We start from the raw sequence: 11,321 nt of genomic DNA, 5'->3' as shown, positions 1-11,321 counted from the left end.
GGATGGTTGTGAGCCACCATGTGGTTGCTGGGATTTGAACTCCGGACCTTCGGAAGAGCAGTCGGGTGCTCTTACCCACTGAGCCATCTCACCAGCCCCGATAGATGCTTTTTGAAACAGGGTCTCACTCTGTTGACCAGGCTGGCCTCAAACTCATAGAGATCTACCTGCCTCTGCCTCCCAGTGTTGGAATTAAAAGCCAGCTCCAGCATGCAGGGCCACAAGGCCAGCTTGACCTAGCTTGAGCCTCCTTACCTTGGGAGGCCAGAGTGAGGCATCACTTGAGACCCATTTTGTATTCACTCAGCATTGACACTTTCCACGCACAATGAGCAGCCCCTCCCCCACCCCACTGCGCTCAGCACAGATGTTTCCCGCTTGGTGGTCTCATTGACACAGCTCAGCCAACGGGGCCTAAAATGTCTACTCTTCTCACACCTTGGGTTTCCGAGTCAGGGAAGCCTGAGATGCCAGGCTGGAGCAGAGCCTCTGGTAGGGCCTTTTGACACTCCCGCATTTGGTTTAAATGCAGCCGTCTACAGTTGTATTAACCGCCCACGGCCCAGCGGGAAGATCAAATGTGTGGTTTGTGACGTGTAAAACTCCAGAGTCTCTCTTACCCCAGATGTAGTCAAGGTCTGTGCTGTCTCCAAGGCCCTCTTAATGGAGCACAGATCATCCAGGCTTAGCAGCTCATAGCTTTTATCCCAGCTCTCAGGAGGCAGAAGCGAGGGGGATACCTGTGAGTTCGAGGCCAGCCTGGACACATAGGGAGCTCTAGGTCAGCCAGAGCTACATAGAGAGATCTTGTCTCAGAAAATCAAATCAAATAGAGCGCAGGCCAATGAAGATTCCAGGTGTCACTTTGCATTAGAGTGGCCACCAGGAAAGGGATGCACTGATGGGGGAGGCCCTGTTGGCTGCAACATTCCAGGCTGGTTGTGGCCGCTCTTGGGTCGAGAAGGGGTGCACATGGGCAGAAGCAGGGGCAGTCTGAAGAACCCTTTGAGCCTAGCTTGGGAGGCAGATTTAAGCATCACCCCACAGTTGGGGGTTCACATCTTTGCTGGGCTGTGAGATGGGAACAAGAGCCAGACAGGGCACGTTCCATGTCTGTAACCCATGGGGCTGTCACCAATCAGCTTGTTGGGATACCTCCACTCCACTCAAATAGATATTTTGAGCAGGCACGAGGAAGCTGGCAGCCCCAGGCCCTTGAGTGCCAGGGACTAGTCACTAGGCTGACGGTCCCAGAGGCTTACAGCTCTAAGACAGCCAAGGGATGATGGCTGTGGGTGCTCAAACTGGGGCTAACTGCTCTGGGGTTTCATCGCCAGCATCCTGGGGGCTGGCAGCTGGTCTAATCCTACAGCAGAGAGCAGCAGCAGGCAACGCCAGCATGCTACAGCTCCTGGCTGGATCTTGAGGACCTAGGGCCTTTGTTTCTTTTATTTTTTTAAAGATATATTTATTTATTATATGTAAGTACACTCCAGCTGTCTTTATTTTTTCTTCTCTCACTCCAGCCCCACTCACTCCAACCCAAAGATTTATTTATTATTGCATGCAAGTACACTGTAGCTGTCTTCAGACACCCCAGAAGAGGGCATCAGATCTCATTATGGATGGTTGTGAGCCACCCTGCGGCTGCTGGGATTTGAACTCAGGACCTTCGGAAGAGCAGTCAGTGCTCTTAACCGCTGAGCCACCTCTCCAGCCCCACCTTTGTTTCTTATAGCTTCCAGCATTACAGTTCTGGGGCTCAGGGGTCCAAGCCATTGACTCTTGAGACATGGCGCCTTCCTGGAACTCTTTGAACAACTGGGGCTTACATCTCTGTTCCACTAAGCCAGCTTCCCACTGCTTCCACCTCTAGCTGCTCTGTGGAACTTTTCAGGTCCCTGCTTGTCCCAACAGCAGCTGTTGGAACAGCGTTCCCATCACTGAGCCCAGTAAGAGATCGTCTTCCTTCTCCCTGCCCTACATTATAAACCAGTGGTTCTCAACCTATAAGTCACACCCCCTTTGGTGGTGAGGGGGTGTCAAACAACCCTCTGATGCAGGTCACGTATCAAATATTTGCCTTGTGATTCAACAGTAGCAAAATTACAGTTATGATGTAGCAATGGAAATAATGTTATGGCTGGGGGTCACCACAGCATGAGGGAATGTAGGAAAGGGTCACAGTATTAGGAAGGCTGAAGCACCATGCTAGACAGTGACCATGCAGAAATCACAATCACACAGGCGCAGACTAGGTGAGTGAGCCAAGAGCCTGCACGCAGCCCACAGCGGAGTGACAGAAGGTTCCAGGGCTCCCTTCTGGGTTTGCTTCTCAGAGCTGGGTCCTCGGAGTCCCTATGGCTTCACACCTGCCCTACTGACCCTTCTGTCTTGACTCCTCTCTGTCTCCAGGACACCCCCTCTGGACTGGCCCAGTGTCCTCAGCAGAAGGCACCCGGCAGTCTCCCATCAACATCCAGTGGAGGGACAGTGTGTATGACCCGCAGCTGGCACCACTCAGGGTCTCCTATGATGCTGCGTCCTGCAGGTACCTCTGGAACACTGGCTACTTCTTCCAGGTGGAGTTTGATGATTCCCGTGAGGATTCGGGTGAGCCTGGGCTGGGGTTAGGGGCTGGGATCAAGGAGGTCAACCTTTGAACCTGAAATGTTCCTGTAGGCTGGAGCACTTGAATACCTAGTCCCCAGGGATGGCTCGGTTTAATGAGGTATAGAACCGTTAGGAGCTAGGGCCTTTCTAGAGGAAGTGGGTGGCCTGGGCAAGTCTTGGGCCATATATTATCCCCAAATCCTTCCCTACTCCCTCCTACCTCCTACCACCACCCCTGTGTGTGTGTGTGTGTGTGTGTGTGCACATGCATATAGAGGCCAGAGGTCAACTTCATGTGTCACCCTCAGGAGCCTTCCACTGTTGGATTAGATTTTTCAAAACTTTCTTTTAATAAGGGTTCTTAAATGTTTTAACCTCCCTTCTAACCCACCACCCACCAGAGATAGTGCAAAGGAAAGGTTAATAGAGCAAAGGAGGGTGTGGCCCTGTTTAGAAATAGTTCTTTGGAGCAAATCTAATCTGCGTCATTGGGAGATCAGCAGTCCAGTTCACAGGAGGCAGCAGGGACCGCTCAGTCCGCCTGCAAACACCATTCATGAATCAGCAATGGCAAGTCGATCTGGGAGAAACGAAGAGGTTCTTTCTGTAGGCTGGTTAGAAGTAGTTCCTTCAGTCGATTCCAATTCCCAATTGTCAGGATACCAGCAGTCCAGTTCAGTAGTGTCAGGATAGCAAACACACATCAACAGTGCTGGCATGACCAGCAGAAACAGCCAGGCCTCCGCCAAATCAGCACGAGTCAGCAGAAGCAACCAGGACCAGCAGGGACCCAACGGAGCACTGCAAAGCACACTGTCACTGGCTGTAAGTCCTAGTGATACTCCCTCCAAACATCATGTGTCCTCCCGTGATGGGGTGTGTGAGTCTGTCCTAACAAAACTCCACCCGAGTCTGTATCAGCTGACATATCCAGAAACTTCCACTTCACTCTGCCAATTGGCCCATCCACAGAAGGGCAAGGGGTGCTGCCCGAACACCACCAGAAGTTTTTTAGTGCACGAGAAGCGGTGACAACCAGTAAAGACTGCTAAGGAGAACCAATGCCATCCAGCGGCATCCACTGTCTGTGGGGTCATAGTCCCTTGTGGGGTCATATTCATAGTCCCTTCTAAACATCATGCGTCCTTTCACATGCTTGCTTTTAGCAAAGCACCCTTTCCCCAGTGTCTACTTCAGGAATACCTCCTACACATGTCTGCTTTAGCAAAACATCCTTTCACCTGTGTGCCCCAGCAAAACATCATTTGACAAAACTGACTTTCCAAAGCAACCAAACATTTCCATTCATTCCCCCTTGAGTTTTGAGACACGGGATCTCTCGTTGGCCTGAAACCCACCGAGTAGGCTAGGCCAGCAGTCCAGCAAGCCCCAGGTACAGCCTGCCTCCACCTCTCTAGCACTGGGATTGCGAGCACCAACAGCATACCTTGCTTTTTACTTGAGACCTGGGGGTTGGGTCCTCGGGCTTGTGCGGCTGAGCCACGTCCCCAGCCCTGGCTTCTTTCTCCTCTGCACTCCTGCCTTCTCGGAGTGTGCGTTTCTTCGTGCGCACAAACACTTTGGACTGGGTTCGTACTGAAGAGCTTAAACATCCTGAAAGAAGATAGGGCTGCGAAAGGAAAAATGAATGCCCTGTCGGTTCGCTGATCAGAGCATTTTTGTTTAATAATCGGACTTTTTTAAATACAAGGAGGGATTTTCAGCCTGCCCTTGAGTCCCCTTGAAACTACCGCGCGCATGCGGTCGATCATGAGTGGAGATGAGTATCTGGTAGGCGGGTCTGAGGATCGTGGGTGGAGACGACGTTAGTGGTTGGTCCGAGCGATAGTGGGTGGTGACGACGTAGGGCGGTCTGAAGACGCTGCATTTTGGGAGATCTGGGGAGGTCTTCTCCGTAGCAACTCTGGTATGCCTGTGCGCCTGTGGAGGGAGAGTGGTTAGTGGAGGTGGGAGACCCCAACATCAGAGCTGCTCTGCCATCCTCCCGTAACACTATGCATTGTACCCACTGAAAATTGCCAGCCAAAGTAGACCCAGAGCAAATCTTAAGTTGCCTCTGTGAGGTGCTGGGTCTCAGGAATCTGCAAGCAACGAACACAGCTGCTGCTCTTCTCTTCCGTGATGTCAGAGACTCAACAAGTGGTGCTCACTGTAGGGGGAGAAAGTGTGTGACCAGCAGTCACCCGAGTTGTGAGGATGAAACCAAGAATAGAGTAGGACCTTTCCCATCCCAGGATAGAAGAAAAAAACAGACCAGTGAAGGCAGGTGAGGGTTGGCAGGGGGGTTTCTGGGGCTGGGCAGGGGTATAAGAGCCACATCCTGCAGGTTTACTGTTGTCCTTGGTGTGGTTATTGAAAACTGTGCCTTCAAGTTCCAGGGCAGAATCTCTGGTGATGGAGTTGGGAGATGATTCTCAGCCACTCTGGGGGTCAGGACTGACTGGTCCACTCTACTGCCCTCTACTGCTCGCACCTCTGATTTCACTCTCCCCCCATCTCCTAGCCCCCAACTCCTAACCCACCACCACCTATTCCAACTCTCACCCCCTCCCACCCCAAGACTAACCTCACTTCTTGACTTTGACCTCTTGGTCCTCCTGCCTCAACCTCCCCAGAGCTAAAGTTACAGGACATTCTAGGCCTTTAAAGATGTATTTATTTTATTTTATTTTATAATGTATGTGAGTACACTGTAGCTGTCTTCAGACACACCAGAAGAGGGCATCAGATCCCATTACAGATAGTTGTGAGCCACCATGTGGTTGCTGGGAATTGAACTTAGGACCTCTGGAAGAGCAGTCAGTGCTCTTAACTGCTGAGCCATCTCTCCAGGCCCATTCTAGGGCTTTAATCTCAGGCTCTTTCCCCCGGGAGCTGCTTGTCCTGTCAGCTCAGACTTCTTTTGGTTGTGCACTGCAGAAACTACAGCCGTCTTAAGCAAAGAAGAGGGAACTTAGTTGGTGTCAATCCAGAAAAGCTGGACACAGCAGGGTCCAGGGTGACAAATGACTCCCTGGGTGGATTTCCTAGAGGTAACAAAATGAGTGGCCTCGGGTTGGCGCCACCTCCCAAAAGAACCCTGGGAGAAGAGAGGTCTGGCAACAGTCCTGGCTCCGGTGATGGCTCCATGTTCCACTGCTGATGGCCAAGCATAGCGGTTCCCACCAGTGTGCAGCCAACCTGAGGGTGACCCTGACTTGAATCAAAATGTGCACGAAAGAGGGAAAGTATCCTCCCACGGGACCTCGGGGCTTGGCTCCCAGAACTGTGGCCAGGGATAGAAAGCCAGCTGTTAGGGATCCTCACTCTCTTAACCCTGCTGACCTTGGCTCATCCATAACTTGATTGCTCCAAGGCCTGCGGCCTTGCACTGTGGGCGGACAGCAGCCTTCCAGTTTGACCTCAGCCTGACCCCACCCCTGGTGTCACCACCTTCCCCATCTGGATCAAAAGGATGCTCCCCACCCTGCTCAGACGAAAAGAATCATCTGGGTGTCTTCCATCACATAAACTAACAGCGTATCCTTGGCTCACATCAGCCCGGGCCCATCTGCTTTTACTGTATCCATCCTGTGCCTTCTCTCCCCGCCTGGCTCACTTTCCACATTTTTCTGTCCCTTCCATTCGCGTCCATCGGAAGTCAGGAGCAGAGAATGGAAAACACCAGGGAGGGGGTGGAGGTCAAGGCACCACAGAAAAGTTTCCAGCCAGAATGAGGAAATGAACCTTCCACTTCAAACAAAAAAAGAAAAGAAAAGAAAAACTGGATGGAAAAGAAAGAACAGAGGTGTCCGTCTCCTGAGGTACCTAAGTGAGCAGGAGGCACAGGGTGTGGAGACAGTTTCATGGAAAGTGAGTGTGATTGTTTGGGTCCTCCGTTTTGCCAAGTGCCAGCAACTGTAGTCACACACCAGCAGGAGGCATCAAACAGTTGCCCAGGAAGTCAGAGAAGGCAGATGAACTCTTCCAGGAGGTAAGGGATGTGGTCTCTTGTAGACTGTCAGGGGGTTGAACTGCAGAGGTAGTTACTACATTCAAATGGCTGAAGATCACTGATCCAAAGGCCTTGTGTGTGTGAGGGGGACAGGTTGGCAGCAGAGAGGTGGTGGAGAGAAACGGATGAAAGCAGAGGGCAGGGAGATGAAGGGGGGCCACATAGGACATAGCAGCAGGCCCTGAGGTTCAGCACCGCTGAGCCTCATGTGAGCCAGCTCACCATGTAAGTTTCACACTTGCAGGTGGCTCATCTTCTTTCCCAGGGATAGGGATGGGGGGTGGGGAGCATGAAATGATGCTCCAAGCAGCAAACTGGGCCATGGGCAGCAGAGAGTGTGTGTATCCGAGAGAGTATTGCTCTACTCATTGGTGGGCGGTGTAAGATCAGCCAGCCCTAACTGGCAGTTTCCTTTGTTACTGAAGTCGCCTGCTGGCTCCACGGAACTGAAAGGAGGCATTGAAAACGAGGGTACCTGGAATCCTGCCAAAGGATTAAGCATTCAGCCGAGGACCTCTTCTTCGCCTGCTGTGGTTGCAGCCAAGTGCTGGCTGCATGCCCTTTGCGATGCCGTCCACTAGAGGGACCCGCCAAGAAGCAGGAAGCAGACATTAGCGCAGAGCTCAGGGTGGGCTTTCTCTGGCCTCAGTGGATGGAGTCACTAAGACCTAGTCATTCAGTACAAGCAACTATGTAACAGTGATGCCAGCAGAGTGGCTGACGCTGAAGTTACTCTGTAACGGTCCTAGAAAGAAGACAATACCAAGGGGATGTTTCAGCCCTCAGACCATGGAAACAAAGGACAACAGAGAATTACATTTTCCCCAGAATTCCACACAGGAAGGGAAAAGCTGAATCCTGGTGTCAGCCAGGGGGATGATCACCCCATCCTCCCCCAAAGCACTTTCCCCCGCCCCCCAGGCACCTTGTAAAGAGATGAGCTGAGACAGTAGAAGGTCACTGCTGGGTAGGTCACAGATTGACTAGTTCTGCATATTTATACTCTTCGCATATTTAAACCCAAGCCTCCTGTCAGGACACAGAGGATGAACTCGAGGGTGGTTGTTGGCACCACTGAAAACAGTTCCTTTCTCTATATTATCTGTGAAAATATCTTTAAGTGGGAGGAGGGGCTGAACCTAGCTTGCTGGGGCCTGCCAGAGTCCCCAGGCTTTGCCTGTAAAACTTCCAAGAACATTTCCACAGTCCACCATGACCTCTGCTCCTCTAGGTGACAACTGACAGTTGTCACCAAAGCCAAGAGATCCCAGAGGAGCCCAAGTCCAAAACTGCTGCTGCTGGCCACCGCAGGCCTGGCTCCCAGGGCCAGGTTGTGAGTTTAGAGCGCTCAGATTTTACTTCTGTCCACCAGGGGTCACCAGTTGTAGGTTAGAGAAAGGCCCTGCCTGACAGAATAAACCAAGAGGAAGCGCCCAGACAAACTGAGGCTCCTGTCTGAACAGGTGACCTGGAAATGAGAGCAGCAGCCAGGCCTCCTTCCTCATTTCTCTGGTCTCTACCATGTCTCTCAGCAGACCCCCAAGCTCCAACATAGTCCTCCGTGGTCCTAGCTAAGTGCGGTGCCTGCCAGGGCATCTCCGTTAGAGAGAAGGTTCCAGGGATGGATCCCTGAGCCTGCCCGGGAAGGTGTAGATGATTCATAAAGCCAAGGAGAGAGAAGTGCTCGGAAGGGCCTCTTCTAGCAATCCTGGCTCCTTTCTTTCTTCCTTCCATCTTTTTTCCTTTGACTCTTTTCTTGGTCTTTTGACTGGGACTCGCTGAAACCAACTGGGAGTCACTATGAGACTCAAAACTCAAAAATGTCCTCTGCCTCAGTCTCCTGAGAATTGAGATGGCAGGTGTGTGTCACCAGGCCTGACTCTTGATGCATGTGTTTCTGAAGACGTGTCTGCCAGTGTCCCTTACAGAAAGGTCCTGCCCTGAGAGAAGCAGTGATTGTTTCAGGTGCTGTGGTGGTCCCAAAGATGGGTGGGAAAGAGCCCGGACCCGAAGCATCATGGCCAAATTAACTAAAGCATGCTGTTAATCAAAGCAAATTTTTAAAAATCCCTGTACACAGGCTGCCTTCCCCTAAAAGCAGGGTATGAGAGGTCACCACTGGATGAGAGGAAGATAAGGCTCCTATAACTCAGGATTAGGGGGCTACAGGGGTACAGAAAGAGATGATCCAAACAAGGCTATCACATCAGGCAGTCATAACAAAGTAACCATAGGGGCCATGGTTATAAGTAACTTTTTTAAAAAAGATTTATTTATTTGTTTTATGTATGTGAGTAGTTGTACAGATGGTTGTGAACCTTCATGTGGTTGTTGGGAATTAAATTTTTTTTTTTTGAGTCAGGGTTTCTCTGTGTAGTCCTGGCTGTCCTGGAACTCACTTTGTAGACCAGGCTGGCCTCAAACCCAGAGATCCTCCTGCCTCTGCCTCCCAAGTGCTGGGATTAAAGGCGTGCACCACCACCACCCAGCGGGAATTGAATTTTAAGCACCTCTGCTCGCTTTGGTTGGCCCAGCTCACTCAGTCCCTGCTCATTTTGACCCAAAGATTTTATTATTATTCATAAGTACACTGTAGCTGACTTCAGGCCCACCAGAAGAGGGCATCAGATCTCATTACGGGTGGTTGTGAGCCACCATGTAGTTACTGGGAATTAAACTCAGGACCTCTGGAAGAGCAGTCAGTGTGCTCTTACTCACTGAGCCATCTCTCCAGCCCCATAAACAACTTTTTTTTTTAAAGCAAAGACATGATTGCCACCCCTGGACTGGGCATCCCAGGACCATTGGTAGTTAAGGCTACAGGAGGGACACAGCCCAATCCTTGAAAAACAGAGGTTTAATCATAAACAGTCACGAACCTAGTTTGTCTTTACCCTAAAATGGTTTTGAAACCTAAAATAGAGACAGACTGGTTCTTCGGTTGTCCTTGACCCTAACATTCTCAGTAGCCCCAATGACAGCGACTATCGGTACAGTAAGGTACAGTAAGTGGCTGTGGTTTGCTGAGCCCTTTGAGTCACTGAGAATCTCACATTTGCTCTTTGTTCCTGTGAAACAGATGTCACTTTCCTTCTACAAACATCATCTATGAGATACAGAGAAAAGTGCAAAGCCACACTCTGTCGAGGCCGGGGCTGATCTCAGCATGGCCTGGTGTTCAAGTCTACATTTCATGGGGCTTGTCGTGTCCTTTGAGCACTGCCAAGAGCTGTTGATCAGCTGTGACTTGTCCTCTCCTAGAGAAGACTGGGCACAGGGAAGCCCTTTGGCCTCGGACTTCACAGGTTGGCAACTGGTTAAATTTTGAGGTGACACCTGAAGGTGCCAGCCTTTGCAAGATCCCGGTGTTTGTGGTTCTGACGCACAAGGGCTTCCAAAGCCTCTCTTGGGCTGATTTTAAGCCCCAAAGCAGATGCTGTTCTTGCCAAAGACTTGCTCTGTCCTGGGGAAAGCCGAGAATTACAAATAGGTAGCTATTGAGAGGGACTGCTGCAACAGAGGAGACCAGTCATTTCAGCGAGCTCTTGGCCTCAAACGTTAATAGTTATTTTACTTGGAGATGCTGACTCTGGCTGATGTAACCCCCTATTTTAATCTCCATTATCTCAGAGGTAGCTACTCTCAAAGAACACAGAGTGGTGAACTGTCAGGCCTCCGCGGATGAATCTGGCTGTTGAAAGTCTTGGCGGGGGCAGGGCTGGCAAGCAAAAGGCTGTCTTTCCCAAGGCTTGGCCTGCTGCCTTATAAATTAGTGATTGTATTATTATCATTACGAAAAGGTCAGTTATCTATTATTTTATCTGATTTCTGTAGCCTTTATCTCCGATTCCTTTCTCCAAGGAAAGTAACAGGGTGTTGCTTTGAACTCTGCGACCAAAGTCAAAGACTTAAGTGTTCAGCAGGAGCTGGGGTCAACAGATCACCTGGCACAGGCTCTGCTCACTTCCTGTTGGCTGGTTAGTTTTATGTCAGCCTGACATAACCCGGAGTCCTTTTAGAAGAGAGAATCTCAGTTGAGAAAATGCCTTCACCATATTGGTCTGGGATCAGATTGGTCTTGAGGGATGATGTGGGAGGACCATGCCCTCTGTGGGTATGGCCAAACCCGGGCCGGTGGTCCTGGTTCTATAAGAAAGCAGGATGAACAGACCATGTGGAGCAAGCCAGTCAGCAGTGCCCTCCGCAGCCTCTGCACCAGCTCCCGGTCCCAGTTCCTGTACCGACTTCCCTCAGTGATGAACTGGGATGTGGAAGTGAAATGAAGCCCTTTCCTCCCAGAGTTGGTCCTCTCGGATCATGGTGTTCATCACAGCAACAGAGACCCTAAGTAAGACACTCTGTGTCCTCCTCTCAGAGCTGGGCTTCTAGCACCTGTTCTGGGGACACAAGAAGATGCCATGACAAAGCAGCAAGCGTGTGCTTATTTAAGGATTGGAAAGGCATCCTTCATGACTCCTGCTGTGTCCAGCACATAGCTTGCTGGCCAGTCACCCCAAGGTGTACACTGAGCTTACACCTCACGCTGACAGCTACACAAGCTGTGGACCGCCGAGCATGGTGGCACACTTCTTTAATCCGAGCACTTGGGAGGCAGAGGCAGGCGGATTTCTGAGTTCGAGGCCAGCCTGGTCTACAGAGTGAGTTCCAGGACAGCCAGGGCTATACAGAGAAA

At 51.0% G+C, this 11,321-nt stretch overlaps 1 protein-coding gene across 1 annotated transcript in view; it reads left to right on the top strand.

Moving 5' to 3' along the window:
* The window catches only part of Ca5a (carbonic anhydrase 5A), a 31,039-nt gene that overhangs the window by 3,926 nt on the left and 15,792 nt on the right, over positions 1-11,321 (top strand). The window contains exon 2 of the mRNA XM_021220634.2: positions 2,416-2,613. Coding sequence (XP_021076293.1) covers positions 2,416-2,613 — 198 coding nt within the window. The remainder of the gene's footprint in view (positions 1-2,415; positions 2,614-11,321) is intronic.

The sequence above is a fragment of the Mus pahari genome, chromosome 20, assembly GCF_900095145.1.
Source record: "Mus pahari chromosome 20, PAHARI_EIJ_v1.1, whole genome shotgun sequence".
Lineage (NCBI taxonomy): Eukaryota > Metazoa > Chordata > Mammalia > Rodentia > Muridae > Mus > Mus pahari.
Note: the sequence above shows the minus strand (reverse complement) of the source record. Positions and strands in the feature narration are given on the sequence as shown.